Source organism: Eleutherodactylus coqui, chromosome 1, assembly GCF_035609145.1.
Source record: "Eleutherodactylus coqui strain aEleCoq1 chromosome 1, aEleCoq1.hap1, whole genome shotgun sequence".
Classification (NCBI taxonomy): domain Eukaryota; kingdom Metazoa; phylum Chordata; class Amphibia; order Anura; family Eleutherodactylidae; genus Eleutherodactylus; species Eleutherodactylus coqui.
The window spans coordinates 528,629,840-528,649,744 of NC_089837.1; the positions used below are offsets into that span (position 1 = coordinate 528,629,840).

A 19,905-nucleotide genomic window follows, 5' to 3' on the forward strand; every position below is an offset into this window, starting at 1 on the left:
ATTGTCCCATTTTTCTTCCAGTGATTCCAGAAAATCAAAACCTTGGGCTGAACATCCCGACTCAGACCCCAGAGTAAAGGCCCGAGTCTGACATGGAGGATGCCCATAGACTCACACACTGGTGGGGTACAGATAAATGAACTTTGTTATATTCTGTCCACGTGTTTGCTGTGATGTGGAATAAAACTGGTGGAAGCCAGAAGTTAAAGACATCCAAGTTTCTGGAGCTTTTATGTACGTGTGCCAACTAGGGGCATAACTAAAGGCTCAGGGGCTCAGGTGCAAAAGTTCAGCTGGGCCCCCCTCCCTCCTTCTGTACCCATATTCGTAACTTGAAGATTTGGGGGCCCAATGCAAAACCTGTAACAGGGCCCCCAACTATAATGCTTTATTCATAGTACTGGGCTCCCTACATGGAGAAGAGAGGCCTTATGGGCCCCTAAGGCTCCTGGGCCCGGGTGCAACCACATCCCCTGCATCCCCTATAGTTACGCCCCTGGTGCCAACCATTCTGGTGAATGATGGTGATCCAATAGGAGAGTGACCGCTGACTTGCCACATATGATGGAGAATGCACTATCAGGAAAAGGTACACAAGGCTCCAGGCTGCATATAAAGGGCCAGGAGGCGAATGTGCGGTTACTGTGGGGCAATAAGAGCTGCAGGCTGCATTTAAAGGGGCAGGAGGACGAAAGGGCAGTTGCCGTGGGGGCAACAAAGGTCAGTCAGAGGAGGCTGCAAAACAAGTTGGTGGACTTGTTTTTTCTTGTCTGTATTGAACTGTGCAGCAAAGATGGCGGTGGTCGAGGGAGACCACCTAAAAGAGCTCTGCTAAGGGCTCTGTACAGGATGGCACAGTGAAATCTGCACAGTGTACATGGACATTTAATGAAGGTATGTCCAAGAACTGTGTTGCTGATATTGCGTTGCAGAAAAAGGATTTATTGACGCAGAAGTATCATGTGTAGAAATGTTCCTCAATCTATACAAGTCAATGCAGAGTCTGTCACGGATGGGAGAGGGAAGACCCGACAGATCCTGCTTCTATTACCGATTCGTCACAGATTGACTATTCCGAGCGCCTTGCCGCTATGGCACGTGTCACAGCCGAGCCTCGATCGATCACTCTAGCAGGATTGCAAGCTTGGAGTTGTTAGAATACAGGTTGATTTGTACACAGCTTTCCTGAGTTTCTGCACGCATGCAAAGCGAAAGCTGTGCTCTACAAGTGCTCTACAATGCCGCACACATGCCCGCTGCCACCACCAGCTGTTAAGGGAACCTGGAACCAGACTATGAATTATGAACACCATCTTCAGAGTTTATGGTTCATTTTAAAATGGACAAGGCTGACTAATAAATTGCAGATTTAATGTAAAAAAACTAGCAGTGCATATATATATATATATATATATATATATATATATATATATATATATATATATATATATATATACACACACACACAAACACACACAAGGTTGTTACACGGGAGTATAAGACCATACAGGTATACACAACAGGACAGTCCATATGCCGTAGCATACCTCCGTGGTCTGACAACTGGGATCTGTGGAGCCACAAATTATAAAGGATCCCTCAGAACACTCCTTCCTTCGCCCCCTCTGATGTCATTCAGGAGAGTTGGGGTGGATTGGTTGTGGAAAAGTCCTAATTCCCCATTTTCACCATATCCCGGCCAGAGGCCCTCTGATTGGGAATATAGGCCCGACATATTTCTGGTCATGATTTTATCTATTCAGCGACATCAAGTATGACACATAAATGCTAACCAGGTACACGGATACGCCGTCCGGGGTGTTCTGGGTTTTGGACCTCAATGTATCTAGATGTGTTTCATTCAGCTGGCCCGCCCGATTCCAAAAATATAGCGTATATTGGGATAGAAGCTTCGCACAGGTAATAACCCTTATTAAACGATTCTCCATTAATCTGGTTTTTGGAGACATGGAGTCTGCGGGAACTACCCGAAGCGTTAATCCTCACTGGCACGGGTGTCATTTACCATCTACCTGCCACAGCATTAACTCTATTGCCATCATGATCAAAAGATTTCCTGAGGAAGAATGCATATCAGAGGCCTCTCAGATATGAGGGAGGAAGGGGAGATTAAGACATTGAATTCATCTTTCCCAGTATCCTGAGCAGCAAGTTACTATGGATAGTTGGGGAACACTTTATCAATATCTCTATATCACAGAGGCTGAACAGGCTGTTATAGCGAGTTCAACCATGGCCTAGTTGTAGAGCGGAGGAGTAGTGGGAAAAACACATGCATTACTATAAGCGCGGGAATCCTGGAGAGAGGGGGCACAACTGAAGTTTACTGGGAAACTGAAATAGTCGCTAGCAGCAACCAAACATCGGCGGGAGCGACAAATAGTAAAAATGCAAGGAGGAAGAAAAAGAAAAGGGAGACTGCTTCTAGTAAGACAGAAGGTGTAGTCAGTGCGGCACTGAGGTTCAAAGTGAAACAGACGGTGAACGCTTGCTCAGAGTTCAGGAGGAACTTACCACAATGCATACTGTCCTGAATGCTATGGTGAGGCAAGGGTTACTGATAGAGGAAGAGACAGAAATACTCCAGAGAGAAAGAAAAGATGCTCTCCAAGCACCTGCTCAGGTGAAAGCAGAAAGTGCAACTGTCTTAAAGGAGACTGAGCACCTTAGAAGATTAGCTAAAGCTGGCGCTGATCAAAGGTTGTTGCTGGAGGAGAAAACCATTCAGTGTAAACAAGTCTTGGAAGAATTATGAAGTGAAAAAAAGAAATAGGAGAAACTGAGATCTTTCAAAAGCCCACGAAAAGATACAAGATCTCAGAATTTGAGCTAAGATGAAGCTGGTCGCAGATAATGTCTGGAAACGCAATCTGCGCAGTGTGAACAGGACTTTAAAGGGGTTGTCCCGCGCCGAAACGGGGTTTGTTTTTTTTCAACAGCCCCCCCGTTCGGCGCGAGACAAACCCGATGCAGGGACCTAAAAAAAAATCCGCACAGCGCTTACCTGAATCCCCGCGCTCCAGTGACTTCTTACTTACCGGCTGAAGATGGCCACCGGGATCTTCTCCCTCGGTGGACCGCAGGGCTTCTGTGCGGTCCATTGCCGATTCCAGCCTCCTGATTGGCTGGAATCGGCACGTGACGGGGCGGAGCTACACGGAGCCGCTCTCCGGCACGAGCGGCCCCATTGAGAAAAGAAGAAGACCGGACTGCGCAAGCGCGTCTAATCCGGTGATTAGACGCTGAAAATTAGACGGCACCATGGAGACGAGGACGCTAGCAACGGAACAGGTAAGTGAATAATTTCTGATAACTTCTGTATGGCTCATAATTAATGCACAATGTACATTACAAAGTGCATTAATATGGCCATACAGAAGTGTATAGACCCACTTGCTTTCGCGGGACAACCCCTTTAAGAAAATGCAAATAAGAGTCCAAGAGTTAAGGCCCATTTACACACAACGACTATCGCTCAAAATTCGTTCAACCGATGTCTTTTGAGCGATAATCATTGTGTGTAAATGCTACCATCGTTTGCTTTTTGATTTTTACTTCAGCATAAAAACCATCGTTCAGCTGGCCAGCTGATAGCAGGGCCTGCACGCTGTGATTCTCCGCGGAAGCGCTGATAACATTGTTTTCAACTGCAGTCCCATGGGAGAACAATGGAGCTTATACAGAATACAGGCCACTCACTGTTATCTGCATACAGCAAAGAGAGCTTCATTTAAATGTAAATGAAGCTAATAAGCTACTAGTAATTAGCATTAGTGCCTATTAGTAGCTATGCAAAATGATCACTCAAACTGTCTTTTGAGCAAATTGTGAGCAATACTCTATTGCCAAGACAGCTCGCATGACCAATCTCTGTAGTAGATAGAAACTCCCCTACTGGCCTGTGAGCTGTGACATAACATACATTGGTTGAAGAAGAAGACTGCCAACCAATGTAGGTAACCTCACAGGAAGTAGAAGAATCAGTCAGCTGGAGGTGAATCCCCCCAACTCCTCCAGACTGCAGAAGACAGGAGAAGAAGGGGAGGTGGAGACTGGTAATAGATAAGTACAGAATTTTTATTTTTTAAAACCCCTTTAAAAACAGAATCATGCTCTAGTTATGATGAAACTGTCCAAACACTTAAAGCAAGCTGAAAAGGTGAAAGAAACCTAGCAAGAGGCCCCACAGGCTTTGGAAAGTGATTGTATTTAGCTGACCCATGAGGTGAAGGCGCTATTAGAAGACAAGCATGAGTCTGAATGCAGGAGGAACGTAGTAGAGTTGCAGCTTCAAGAAGTACAAGTAAAATTAAAAAGGTGACAGAGTACACAGAGACACAGAGCTGACTGAGAAGGTGAACAGACTGCAGGTGGAATTGGAAGATAAGATTGAAGAGTCTCAGAAGCTGGTGCAGGAAGAGATGCACCAGAGGCTCGGCCTTAGTGCACACCTGAAGAGAGTGGAAGATGAGAGAAATGTGTTCCTCGAGCAGTTAGAGAAAGATGCAGAAACTAAAAGAAACCTGTTAAAGCAGATTTCAACACTTTATGCTCAGGTGTCAGATATGGAAAAGAAAATGGAGAATAATATTGCATGCTTGGATTCTGTTGAAGAGCAGAAAAGAGAAAAACAAAGCGAGTTAGAAGCTAGAAGTCAATGGTATGAAAAAAACAGCTGCCTATGAGTCTTCAGCAGGAATTAGAAAATCTTACTGTGGAGCTTTGTCATCAATGTCAGATTGTGTCCAAACTGTAGAGGAAACAGAAGCTTTGTAGAAAGGGGCTTACAGAAGAGAAAATCAGATCTGCAAGATATGCCATTGAAAGTGAACGTGCTGAAGAAAGGGAACATAAGAAGGAGAAGGAAAAATGCTAACCGTGACACACACCTTGGAAGTGGTGTCAGAGGAAAAGGCGGTGTTTCAAAGCTTCGCCAAGAAGTTATGTGCGAAGATGAAAAGCTGAAAATCGAATAGTTGTGTTGCTGGAAATGTTCAAAAACTAGAGAGATCGAAGACCCAGTTCAGACAGCAAATAAAAGAAAAGAAGGTTTTGTTGGTGAGTCTTAAAAATAAGATACAAAGAGTGAAGTATGCCAAGTTATGCTTAGAAGTTGACCTGGGCACTACAAGGAAAAAGTTTATAAAAACTGAAAACGTCTTGAGGGAAGAGATCTGCAAACGATAGTAAAGACAATAGGAAGTGAAGCAACAGTTTGTCTAACAGAAAGTAGTGGTAGAAGCCTATCACAGGGATGCTAGCTCCAAAGACCAACTCATCAGTGAACTGAAAGTCAAAGCATATAAGAATGCAGATGGGATTCTGAGCGAATGTCTTCAAGAAACACTGCAAAAGAAACAATGGAACCTGAGCCCAATAAAATCAGTGCAAATTTCTGAAGGAGGCAGCAGTCAAGTTTCTCAGGAAAACTGAATGGATTAGAAAGTGAATTAGAGACTGTAAATCATAGCAAGGCCATGCTCCAGTGTGGGCTACAAGAGGTCATGCCACTCACCAGCCAGGAACTTGAAGAATAGAGAAGGTTCTTGAGCTGGAAGAAGTTAAGCAAGAGGTAGTAAAAATGAAAAGAGACTCCGGGGAGGCAATATCAGGGAAAATATGTAGGACTGCAATGCACAGATTAACCTTTAGGGGGCTGTAGCTTGATCAGGGGTAGGATATGTAGGAGTGTAATACACAGAATGGCCTGCAGGGTACTGTAGAAAGGCATTTTGTTACCAGAAGCAAGAGAAAACACTTGTGGGTGTGGCAGGAAGCAACATAAAAGTGTCAGTTTCTTACCACACTCAGGGAAAGAAAAACAGACAGCTCAGAAGAGCTGAAAGGGCTGCAAGCCAGAGGTCCGGTGTGCACCAGTGAAGGCCCTGAGTCTGACAGGGAGGATGCCCTAGACTCACAAACATTCTGATGAAAGACGGTGATCCAACAGGCGACTGACCCAAACTTGCCACTATATATATACACTACCGTTCAAAAGTTTGGGGTCACATTGAAATGTCCTTATTTTTGAAGGAAAAGCACTGTACTTTTCAATGAAGATAACTTTAAACTAGTCCTAACGTTAAACAAATGCACTCTATACATTGCTAATGTGGTAAATGACTATTCTAGCTGCAAATGTCTGTTTTTTTGTGCAAAATCTACAAAGGTGAATAGAGGCCCATTTCCAGCAACTATCACTCCAGTGTTCTAATGGTACAATGTGTTTGCTCATTGGCTCAGAAGGCTAATTGATGATTAGAAAACCCTTGTGCAATCATGTTCACACATCTGAAAACAGTCTAGCTCGTTACAGAAGCTACAAAACTGACCTTCCTGTGAGCAGATTGAGTTTCTGGAGCATCACATTTGTGGGGTCAATTAAACGCTCAAAATGGCCAGAAAAAGAGAACTTTCATCTGAAACTCGACAGTCTATTCTTGTTCTTAGAAATGAAGGCTATTCCATGCGAGAAATTGCTAAGAAATTGAAGATTTCCTACAACGGTGTGTAGTACTCCCTTCAGAGGACAGCACAAACAGGCTCTAACCAGAGTAGAAAAAGAAGTGGGAGGCCGCGTTGCACAACTAAGCAAGAAGATAAGCACATTAGAGTCTCTAGTTTGAGAAACAGACGCCTCACAGGTACCCAACTGGCATCTTCATTAAATAGTACCCGCAAAACACCAGTGTCAACATCTACAGTGAAGAGGCGGCTGCGGGATTTTGGGCTTCAGGGCAGAGTGGCAAAGAAAAAGCCATATCTGAGACTGGCCAATAAAAGAAAAAGATTAAGATGGGCAAAAGAACACAGACATTGGACAGAGGAAGACTGGAAAAAAGTGTTGTGGACGGATGAATCCAAGTTTGAGGTGTTTGGATCACAAAGAAGAACGTTTGTGAGACGCAGAACAAATGAAAAGATGCTGGAAGAATGCCTGACGCCATCTGTTAAGCATGGTGGAGGTCATGTGATGGTCTGCGGTGGCTTTGGTGCTGGTAAGGTGGGAGATTTGTACAGGGTAAAAGGGATTCTGAATAAGGAAGGCTATCACTCCATTTTGCAACGCCATGCCATACCCAGTGGACAGCGCTTGATTGGAACCAATTTCATCCTACAACAGGACAATGACCCTAAACACACCTCCAAATTGTGCAAGAACTATTTACAGCAGAAGCAGGCAGCTGGTATTCTATCGGTAATGGAGTGGCCAGCGCAGTCACCAGATCTGAACCCCATTGAGCTGTTGTGGGAGCAGCTTGACCGTATGGTACGCCAGAAGTGCCCATCCAACCAATCCAACTTGTGGGAGATGCTTCTAGAAGCGTGGGGTGCAATTTCACAAGCTTACCTCAACAAATTAACAGCTAGAATGTCAAAGGTGTGCAATGCTGGAATTGCTGCAAAAGGAGGATTCTTTGACGAAAGCAAAGTTTGATGTAAAAACAATGTTATTTCAAATACAAATCATTATTTCTAACCTTGTCAATGTCTTGGCTCTATTGTCTATTCATTTCACAACGCATGGTGGTGAATAAGTGTGACTTTTCATGGAAAACACAAAATTGTTTGGGTGACCCCAAACTTTTGAACGGTAGTGTATATATATATATATATATATATATATATATATATATATATATATATACACACACACACACACACACATTGCCAGTAACATCCCTCCCTAGAAGTTGTCGGATGGGATTAAACTTTCTCTGTGTGATTGTAACATTGACATAAGTAATTAGAATATCAGTGCAAAAGGATCATTTATTGTGGAGAACCGATCCCTTGTAGGGAGGCTCTAGTACCCTGTTGTACCGCCTCTAGTTTGGATACAAGATGTGATACAGGGGGGCATGGAGGCTCTAGTACCCTGTTGTACCGCCTCTAGTTTGGATACAAGATGTGATACAGGGGGGCATGGAGGCTCTAGTACCCTGTTGTACCACCTCTAGTTTGGATACAAGATGTGATATGGGCGGGCATGGAGGCTCTAGTACCCTGTTGAACTGCCTCTAGCTTGGATACAAGATTTGATATGGGAAGGCATGGAGGCTCTAGTACCCTGTTGTACCACCTGCAGCTTGGATACAAGATGTGATACGGGTGGGCATGGAGTCTCTAGTACTGTTGTACCGCCTCTAGCTTGGATACAAGATGAGATACCGATAGGCATGGAGGCTCTAGTACCCTGTTGTACTGCCTCTAGCTTGGATACGAGATGTGATACGGGCAGGCATGGAGGCACTAGTACCTTGTTGTACCGCCTCTAGCTTGGATACAAGATGTGATACAGTGGGAGGGGGGCATAGAGGCTCTAGTACCCTATTGTACCGCCTCTAGCTGGTCTGGTCAGGCACTCCTCTGTACTGGTGGTCTGTAGGAGGTCCTAAGCCTGGTCACCTTCTGTGCCCCCATCCACTGGTCCCAACACCTCTCAACAGTCTGGTCAGATGCTCCCCTCTACTGGTAGTCTGTAGGGGGCGTCCTGAGCCCGGTCACCTTGTGTACCCCCATCCACTGGTCCCAACATCCCTTTACAGTCTGGTCAGACACTCCTTTCTACTGGTGGCCTGTAGAGGGCTTCCTGAGCCCGGTCACCTTGTGTGCCCTTATACATCCACTGGTCCCAACACCCCCTAACAGTCTGGTCAGACGCTTCTCTTTACTGGTGGTCTGTCGGGAGTTCCTGAGCCCGGTCACCATGTGTGCCCTCACACATCCACTGGTTCCAACACCTCCTAACAGTCTGGTCAGATGCTCCTTTCTACTGGTGGTCTGTAGGGGGCATCCTGAGCCTGGTCACCTTGTGTGCCCCCATCCACTGGTCCCAACACCCCCTAACAGTCCGGTCAAGTGCTCCTCTCTACTGGTGGTCTGTAGGGGGCGTCCTGAGCCCGGTCACCATGTGTGTCCCCATCCACTGGTCCCAACACCCCCTAACAGTCCGGTCAAGTGCTCCTCTCTACTGGTGGTCTGTAGGGGGCGTCCTGAGCCCGGTCACCATGTGTGCCCTAACACATCCACTGGTTCCAACACCTCCTAACAGTCTGGTCAGATGCTTCTCTCTACTGGTGGTCTGTAGGGAGGTCCTGAGCCCGGTCACCTTGTGTGCCTTCATCCATCCACTGGTCCTAACACCTCCTAACAGTCTGGTCAGGTGCTCCTCTATACTGGTGGTCTGTAGGGGGCGCCCTGAGCCCGGTCACCTTGTGTGCTCTCACACATCCACTGGTTCCAACACCTCCTAACAGTCTGGTCAGAAGCTCCTCTCTACTGGTGGTCTGTAGGGGGTGTCCTGAGCCCGGTCACCTTGTATGCCCCCATCCACTGCCCAACACCCCCTAACAATCTGGACAGCACGCCCGGTGAAGGACAATTCATCTATACGATCATCCAGCTTCTCACATCCCAATAATGCGCCCCCCTCTGGTAACGGGGTGAAATCTCTTCTCTTTGTCGTAGAGGCGTCTAGTGGACAAGCTCTACACAAGCAGAAGAAGAGGTCACTATACACAAGGAGCTTCTGAGAGCCTCTTATAGGCCAAGGGGGAACCACTTTTAGGGCCTCTGTAGACAAGACCGTCCATCTAATCACCACAACTCTCATCAGTTACAGATCTGCCTGAGATGGGACCGCAGGACGGGGTCTGCAGCAAATTCTTCTGGAGCCGAAGTATTTTTGACAAATAATGTATGTCTAGGACAAACAAGCAGACTGAATTCTTGAGTGACTTTATAAAGGCATCTTATATTGTATCTCCATTCATTCTTCCCACTGGGTTGGCTGATAACAGAGAACATCAGACAGCATGCACAGCACATGGACTGCAGGCGTAGTGCCCTTTAAATAGGATAAATACATTGTCAGTAGGTGATTTATGTGCAGTAAACATTTACTTCTTCTGAGTCAGTAAATATTTATCGGCAGCGGTTGCTCTGTGTATTATGTCGGGGGGGGGGGGGGATTAGTATTGTAACATTTCCTGCATGTAATATTTGCACATAACATATGGGGCTATTTATTCATCTGTTTACACAAGTTATCAAACAATTTCACCATCGCATTAGAATATGATCTGTGCTGTCGGTAAACAGACTTACTGGGAACCTCACCTGTAGACTTACCTTCAATGGACCTAATTATACAGGATATCAGACAATTGCATAAACAGCAATCTCCTAAATTTGCTAGTAAGAGGGCCCCATATCAAAGCCAAGTCTATAAGTATATAATATTTCATTCTTGCAGCCACCTCTAGGGGGAGCTCACTAACTATTGATTTATACAGCCAACACTAGAAGGAGTTCACTGCATACAAAGTTATGCAGCCAGCACTAAGGGGAGCTCACTGTACACAGGTGTATACAGCCACCACTAGGGGGAGCTCACTACATACAGATATAAACAGCCACCACTAGGGGGAGCTTATAACATACAGAATTATATGTGTTTGTATATATGTGTGTATATATATATACACAAACATATGTGTGTGTGTGTGTGTATGAGAGGGGGGAGCTCTGCTACCCGCTGGTAAATACACTCAGCTCTGTTGCACAAAGCTGGACACACTCAGCTCTGCTACACGCAGCTGGATCCTCAGTATATATAAGTTATACTATAGTAAGTGGTATAATATACCGACATGTAATATACACTAATTGACTGGTGCCATGTCCCCAAAACGTGGACACCAAGCCGTGGATGGCGAACAGTTCAAGCCGAATCCTCACTCGACACTTCTTAAAACATTTACAACCATTTTTCCAAACGTTTTATGTCCATCTAGTTGTATAAATATATATACAGCCAACTTTAGGAAGAGCGCACTATATACAGAACCTCGCTATCAGAAGTGGAAAGAAAGAACAAAGGCAAAAAATTCAGAAGGCGAGTAGAGGAGCAAGAGACCGTGATCACAAACTAACATGTTTCTACACAAATGCCCAGAGCATGGGAAACAAACAAGGAGAACTGGAGCTCCGAACACAGGAAGAGAAATATGATGTCATCGGCATCACAGAAACTTGGAGGGATGATACACATGGTTGGATACAAGGCTTGAAGGATACAATGTATTTATCAGGAACAGACCTAATAAAAGGGGAGGAGGTGTTGTGTTGTATGTTAGGAAAACATCATCTCCACAGAGATTCAAGCTTCAGAGCTGGGAGTTCTGTAGAAACTGTTTGGGTAAGAATACAAGAAGAGAACAACAGAAAGGACACCATTGTAGGCATTTACTATAGGCCACCTGGACAAGCAGAAGATATGGAGGAACTCCTTCTACATCAGATGGCCAAGCTCTCAAAGAAGCCCAACATAGTGATCATGGGAGATTTTACCCATCAGACATTTGTTGAGAATCTCTCAGGTAAAAGTAATGGATCCAACAGATTCTTATCCGCTCTTGGTGACAACTTTATCTTCCTGGAGGTAGAAGAGAAAACAAGGGGATCTGCTATCTTGGACCTAATTCTTACCAACAGGGAGGGAATGGTTGAGGAAGTAAGGGTGGCTGGGACCTTAGGAGGCAGTGATCATGAGATCCTTGGATGGTGGATAACAAGGGGAGGAAGACCTGAGAAGACTCAGACCTCAAGGATGGATTTCAGAAAGGCAGATTTCAATGAACTTAGAAAGAGGAAGACTCCAATGGCCGGATGTTCTTAAGGACAGAAATGTCCAAGAAGGTTGGGAAATATTGTGAAATGAGATTCTCAAAGCACAATCGGTAACTATCCCTAAAAGAAGGAAGAATGGGAAGCATTTAAAGAGACCCGGATGGATGAACACAGAACTTGTACACATGTTAAACAGGAAGAAAAATATGTTTATCAAATGGAAAGAGGGGGGAATATCTAAGGAAGAATATAATGGGGTCTGCAGAAACTGTAGGGCAAGTGTCAGAGAAGCTAAAGCTGATAGTGAACTAAGGCTTGTAAGAGAGGCCAAAAGCAATAAAAAGGATTTGGGGGTCAAAAGCAAAAGAAAAGTCACAGATGCTATTGGATGTTTTACAGATTGTGTATCGACTTCTTCCACATTGAGAGCAAACACCGAACTGAGGAAAGAGGTTTACAACACGAGTAATTAGAAAATGATGGCGGCACGAGCGTCAACAAGCTGCGACCTTTACTGTCCGATACGATCTACTGCTCCTCGGATTTCTACAAAGCATCATTTCTGGAAAGATTTCACCTTTGTGGATCCCAGAGAGTGCACAAAATAATGGATTAAAGGGGAACCCACCTGTAGAAGCCCTTCAATAGGTCACAGAAACGTTAGAGGCAGGAGCCTCTTACCACCTCCTGCCATCAGTCATGGCCTGCGGCCTGTCCCCCATGTCCTCTGTGGCAGACCCTTTATCCTTCCTCCTCCTAGTTTGACTATCATTGCTGCCCATAGGGTGTGCGCATGCTCAGCCCACCTCTTAACCCTTTAGTGATGCGCCCTATTTCAGACGGATTTGGACCATTTGGAGGGATTTTCATCTCCACTTTTCAAAAACCATATCACTTATTTTTCCGTGGACACGGCCATGTGAGGCTCTTATTTACGTGGCGAGTTGTAGTTTTTATTCGTGCCATTTTTTGAGTACATATAATGTATTGTATTTTTTATTATTTTTTTTGTAGGGCAGGGAGAAAAAACGTCAATTCTGCCATTGTTTTTTTTTTTTACAGCATTAGGGCTCTTACCAACTAGTGTTTTTTTAACGCTGCGATATCGTTGTGTTTTTTACTGCAAATGTCAGTGGGACTTTCTAATGTTAAAATCGCATCGCACAAAAATCGCAATTTTCGCTTCTGTGGCTTTATTTATTTTTACAGTGCACAAAAAGGTTGTTATGTGAAACTATTTTTTATATACAAATTATTTTTTTCCCCTTTTTTTATATCCCTGTAGGGGACTTGAACCTGCAATTCTATGATTGCTTTCATAATGCACTGCAGTACTTTTGTATTGCAATGCATTATCATTAATCATAATGATCATATGGCATGGTAGACCCGACGCCATTGCCTAGCATTTGCTTACCATAGCAACCCAGCAGCCCTCCACAATTACATGGTGGACAGCCGATAACATCACATAGGGAGCAACCTTCCTCTGTGAACCCTTTACATTGATTGTGTCATGTAAGGGGTTAACAGTGGCGATCGGTGTTTCCACTGTTGCAGTGGGAAGCCAATTGTCAGTCATATCCGGGTGGCACTGCGGATGGCAGGGGCTCAGCTTCTGTACACCCATTCCTGAGAACTTCTTCTCACCTAGGCTGTACATATACTCCCTGTGGCAGGAAGGGGTTACAGGGAAACCCACCCTTAGTTGCCCCCGAATGGTCATAGAAATGTTAGAGGCAGGAGCCAAGTGTTACAGCCGTTGGTCATTGCTGACCGGCGACCGCGTCTCACCTTCTCCTGCCACTGGTGATGGCTAGCGTCATGTTCCCCTTCCTCCTCATACCCTAGGTGTCATTTCTGTCTGGAGGGTGCAGACGCTCTGCAGGTCACCTCTTAAAGGGCCAGCGCACTCACACAACTTTCCAGTCGCTGACCAATCCAAATGGGCTCTAGTCTATATAAGGCATCCTCCCCCAAGAGAATATCTGAGCAATCAGACTAAATGCCCCTTTAACTCTTAGGAGAATGGAGGTTTGAGACCTTAGAAATATTTGTAACCTGGAGACTTTAGAGTGAATCTCCATTTTCAGCATCAGAACTTTGTGTGCCGATTCATTCCATAATAGATCACTATAATATTTAGAGTTTTTACTAATACATTGTTCTGAATCCCCTGCAGAATAAAGAGTTCCATTCTGCCTACAGCCACCACTAGGGGGAGCTCAAGTACTGCATACTGTGAGGTTAGTTTTAAATCTGTATACAGGGAGCTCCCCCTAGTGGTGACTGCAGGCAAAATAATTTCTTCATTTACCTTTATGACTCAGGAGGGGATTTGGAGCTGTGTACCAGAAAAATGGAGCACTGACTGCTATAAAGCAATGATAAGAGATAACAGAGATGATGACGATATATACAGGTTTACTGCACTCACCCACAGGGTCCACGACATCTATGTGATCCACAAAGTCCCTCTTCCCCAGATACACGGTGAGCTGTGCAGAGAGAACACCACTGGTCAGAGACAGTCGGCACAATGTATCACAGCAAGGTGGGGGTACGGCATTCTACAGGACCCCCCAACCCCACACAATTACTGGCATGAAGACCCTGCCTATTGATTTGCAGCATTAAAGGGGTTGTCCCGCGCCGAAACGGGTTTTTTTTAAATTCAATAGGCCCCCCCGTTCGGCGCGAGACAAACCCAAGGGATGGGTTAAAAAAAAAAAAGGTTTAGTACTTACCCGAATCCCCGCGCTGCGGCAACTTCTTCCTTACCTTACCAAGATGGCCGCCGGGATCTTCACCCACGATGCACCGCGGGTCTTCTCCCATGGTGCACGGTGGGCTCTGTGCGGTCCATTGCCGATTCCAGCCTCCTGATTGGCTGGAATCGGCACACGTGACGGGGCGGAGCTACGAGGACCAGCTCTCCGGCACGAGCGGCCCCATTCACCAGGGAGAAGACCGGACTGCGCAAGCGCGTCTAATCGGGCGATTAGACGCTGAAATTAGACGGCACCATGGAGACGGGGACGCTAGCAACGGAGCAGGTAAGTGAATAACTTCTGTATGGTTCATATTTAATGCACGATGTATATTACAAAGTGCATTAATATGGCCATACAGAAGTGTATACCCCCACTTACTATCGCGGGACAACCCCTTTAACCCTTTCCGCTGTGCGGGTCAGTGTCATTACGGTGAGACCAAATTTATATAGCTTTCTAATGAAGTGCAATCTTAAAAAATAAAATACCTTTACAATAATTTGCTTTCTGTCATCGTTTTTTGACCTCCCTGATCAGGTTGTGTGAGGGCTCGTTCTTCCCGTGATGACCTGGAGTTTTTATTAATATTTTGGGGTACACATGACTTCTGGATCAGTTTTATTCATTTTTTTCTTTTGTACAGGGTGACCAAAGAAAAGCACAATTCTGGCGTTGTGTACATTTTCTGTCTGTTGGCCTTCATCATCGGGGGAATCTCTCGAGAACTTTTATTAGTTCTTGTTCGGTGTTGGTCCATATGATTATGATTAGAGATGAGCGAACGCGTTCGTCCGAGCTTGCTATTCGTGCGAATATTAGGGTGTTCGGGATGTTCGTTATTCGTAACGAACACCATGCGGTGTTCTGGTAAATTAAACTTTCTTCCCTGAGACGTTAGCGCTTTTTTTTGGCCAATATAAAGACAGGGAAGGCATTACAACTTCCCCCTGCAACGTTTAAGCCCTATACCACCCCCCTGCTGTGAGTGGCTGGGGAGATAAGGTGTCCGCCTGATATGAAAGTCTGCCCCTCCCGCTGCTCGCTATGGATGCATTCTATATGCGCTCAATGGGGCCAGCAGCAGCAGCGCTGACCCCATTGAGAACATATAGAAGACAAATCCTTCTTCTCTGGCACAGCTGTAACAGCTGTAGCAGAGAAGAACGATGTTTGCCCATTGAATTCAATGGAACCGGCAATACAGCCGACTCCACTGAATGCAATGGGCTGCCGGCGATCGCAGGATGAATGGTCGGAAAGGGGTTAAATATATAAGCCCTTCCCTGCAATTCATCCAGAAATGTGTTACACTAAAAATATATACCGGCGTATAAGGCGACCGGGCGTATAAGACGACCCCCCAACTGTCACCTTATACGCCGGTAATACAGTGGAGCAAAGAATAAAAAGCATTACTTACGTTTTTAGATGATCTGCGGCGCTCCTGCAGGCTGTCACTCCCTCCTGGTCCACGGCAGACAAGCTTTCTCCACGAAAGACTTTAAATCCCTGCCTCCAGAAGCACATGTGCCTTCAGCCAATCACAGCCAATGACAATGATGTCATTGAATGGCTGTGATTGGCTGTGTTTCTGGAGGCGGGGATTTCAAGCCTTGAAATCCCCGCCTCCAGAAACACAGCCAATCACAGCCATTCAATGACATCATTGTCATTGGCTGTGATTGGCTGAAGGCACATGTGCTTCTGGAGGCAGGGATTTAAAGTCTTTCGTGGAGAAAGCTTGTCTGCCGTGGACCAGGAGGGAGTGACAGCCTGCAGGAGCGCCGCAGATCATCTAAAAACGTAAGTAATGCTTTTTATTCTTTGCTCCACTGTATTACCGGCGTATAAGGTGACAGTTGGGGGGTCGTCTTATACGCCCGGTCGCCTTATACGCCGGTATATATTTTTAGTGTAACACATTTCTGGATGAATTGCAGGAAAGGGGTTATATATTTAACCCCTTTCCGACCATTCATCCTGCGATCGCCGGCAGCCCATTGCATTCAGTGGAGTCGGCTGTATTGCCGGTTCCATTGAATTCAATGGGCAAACATCGTTCTTCTCTGCTACAGCTGTTACAGCTGTGCCAGAGGAGGACGATCTTTATGCTGACAGTGGGGGGGGGGGGGGCACTCTTGCCGCTATTGTGGCTTAATAGTGGGACCTGTGAACTTGAGATGCAGCCCACCATGTAGCCCCTCGCCTGCCCTATCCGTCACTGTGTCATTCCCATCACTTTCCTGAATTGCCCAGATTTTCACACATGAAAACCTTAGCGAGCATCGGCGAAATACAAAAATGTTCCGGTCGCCCATTGACTTCAATGGGGTTCGTTGTTCGAAACGAACCCTCGAGCATCACGGGAAGTTCGTTACGAATAACGAACACCCGAACATTTTGGTGTTCGCTCATCTCTAATTATGATGTCATCAATAGAGTGGAAGTAGGCCAATGGTTTGTTGGGGCTAAGGAAGACCACAAAGAGACTCCATCATACCTACACAAGGATGACCATCTGACCACCATATTCCAGACCCTCCGCTTCTGTGTTACAGGAACCTCCAAGTCTGAGGAACTATATAATAAGGAGTGCATTGTCCTCTGACACACAAAAAGGAACTTATCCCTGTAATGTAAGGAGCTGTAAGACCTGCTGACATGTACGGACCGCGGACAGGATACATAACCCCAACACACAGCAGGACTATAAGATCCCTGTAATGTAAGGAGCTGTAAGACCTGCTGACATGTCGGACCGCGGACAGGATACATAACCTCAACACACAGCAAGACTATAAGATCCCTGTAATGTAAGGAGCTGTAAGACCTGCTGACATGTACGGACCGCAGACAGGATACATAACCCCAACACACAGCAGGACTATAAGATCCCTGTAATGTAAGGAGCTGTAAGACCTGCTGACATGTACGGACCGCAGACAGGATACATAACCCCAACACACAGCAGAACTATAAGATCCCTGTAATGTAAGGAGCTGTAAGACCTGCTGACATGTACGGACCGCGGACAGGATACATAACCCCAACACACAGCAGGACTATAAGATCCCAGTAATGTAAGGAGCTGTAAGACCTGCTGACATGTACGGACCGCAGACAGGATACATAACCCCAACACACAGCAGGACTATAAGATCCCTGTAATGTAAGGAGCTGTAAGACCTGCTGACATGTACGGACCGCGGAAAGGATACATAACCCCAACACACAGCAGGACTATAAGATCCCTGTAATGTAAGGAGCTGTAAGACCTGCTGACATGTACGGACCGCGGACAGGATACATATCCCCAACACACAGCAGGACTATAAGATCCCTGTAAGGTAAGGAGCTGTAAGACCTGCTGACATGTACGGACCGCAGACAGGATACATAACCCCAACACACAGCAGGACTATAAGATCCCTGTAATGTAAGGAGCTGTAAGACCTGCTGACATGTACGGACCGCAGACAGGATACAGATCCCCAACACACAGCAGGACTATAAGATCCCTGTAATGTAAGGAGCTGTAAGACCTGCTGACATGTACGGACCGCGGACAGGATACATAACCCCAACACACAGCAGGACTATAAGATCCCTGTAATGTAAGAGGCTGTAAGACCTGCTGACATGTACGGACCGCGGACAGGATACAGATCCCCAACACACAGCAGGACTATAAGATCCCTGTAATGTAAGAGGCTGTAAGACCTGCTGACATGTACACACCGCAGACAGGATACATAACCCCAACACACAGCAGGACTATAAGATCCCTGTAAGGTAAGGAGCTGTAAGACCTGCTGACATGTATGGACTGCAGACAGGATACATAACCCCAACACACAGCAGGACTATAAGATCCCTGTAATGTATGGAGCTGTAAGACCTGCTGACATGTACGGACCGCCGACAGGATACGGATCCCCAACACACAGCAGGACTATAAGATCCCTGTAATGTAAGCAGCTGTAAGACCTGCTGACATGTACGGACCGCGGACAGGATACAGATCCCCAACACACAGCAGGACTATAAGATCCCTGTAATGTATGGAGCTGTAAGACCTGCTGACATGTACGGACCGCCGACAGGATACGGATCCCCAACACACAGCAGGACTATAAGATCCCTGTAATGTAAGGAGCTGTAAGACCTGCTGACATGTACGGACCGCGGACAGGATACATACCCCAACACACAGCAGGACTATAAGATCCCTGTAATGTAAGGAGCTGTAAGACCTGCTGACATGTACGGACCGCCGACAGGATACAGATCCCCAACACACAGCAGGACTTTAAGATCCCTGTAATGTAAGGAGCTGTAAGACCTGCTGACATGTACGGACCGCGGACAGGATACATAACCCCAACACACAGCAGGACTATAAGATCCCTGTAATGTAAGGAGCTGTAATACCTGCTGACATGTACGGACCGCAGACAGGATACATAACCCCAACACACAGCAGGAGTATAAGATCCCTGTAATGTAAGGAGCTGTAAGACCTGCTGACATGTACGGACCGCGGACAGGATACGGATCCCCAACACACAGCAGGACTATAAGATCCCTGTAATGTAAGGAGCTGTAAGACCTGCTGACATGTACGGACCGCCGACAGGATACAGATCCCCAACACACAGCAGGGCTATAAGATCCCTGTAATGTAAGAAGCTGTAAGACCTGCTGACATGTATGGACCGCGGACAGGATACATAACCCCAACACACAGCAGGACTATAAGATCCCTGTAATGTAAGGAGCTGTAATACCTGCTGACATGTACGGACCGCAGACAGGATACAGATCCCCAACACACAGCAGGGCTATAAGATCCCTGAAATGTAAGGAGTTGTAAGACCTGCTGACATGTACGGACCGCGGACAGGATACAAATCCCCCCCTGTTGAGGACTTTATATCGGGGAAACAGGCAAAAAACTGAGAGCGAGGATGAGATCTCATCGCCACTCAATTACAGAGGGAAAGACTGAACTACCTGCGGCAAAACATAGAGCAGAAGAGTTATCATACTGAAGGGCGTCACAGCATCACCGAAGAATTTGGGAGTATAAGTTTATGGCCATGTTTGATACCCTCAAGAATGAAAAGAACCTCAGCCCGGGATTCTTGCATAAGTGGAGAATATGAAAGGTCTGAAGGAGGTCGAGGCGGGTGTCCTCTTCCCAATCATTGTTTGTTTGTTTTTTCATAAAAATTCAGAAATTGATTTGTAAGAATGTTGCCATCCAATAGGTGGGGCTGCTGAGTTAGGGTTTCAATCTCCTTCTATGTGGAGTTTGTAAAGTAGAGATAACAGACATCACAAAACTGTCACATTCCTCAGCTCAGTGGACTGATTAAGTATTTATCTCTTTGCTCAGATTGTCTTGTGTTACTTTAAGTCTCAAATGTCCTTGTGTGAACACTTATTTAGATCAAGAGGAGTGCCCCCCCCCCCC

The 19,905-nt window shown here is 45.9% G+C and overlaps 1 protein-coding gene across 2 annotated transcripts in view; it reads right to left on the minus strand.

Annotated features, from left to right (window-relative positions):
- The window catches only part of LOC136590526 (beta-arrestin-1), a 224,088-nt gene that overhangs the window by 62,264 nt on the left and 141,919 nt on the right, over positions 1-19,905 (minus strand). For both annotated transcript variants that reach the window (XM_066588379.1, XM_066588380.1), the window contains exon 3: positions 14,093-14,153. In XM_066588379.1, coding sequence (XP_066444476.1) covers positions 14,093-14,153 — 61 coding nt within the window. The remainder of the gene's footprint in view (positions 1-14,092; positions 14,154-19,905) is intronic.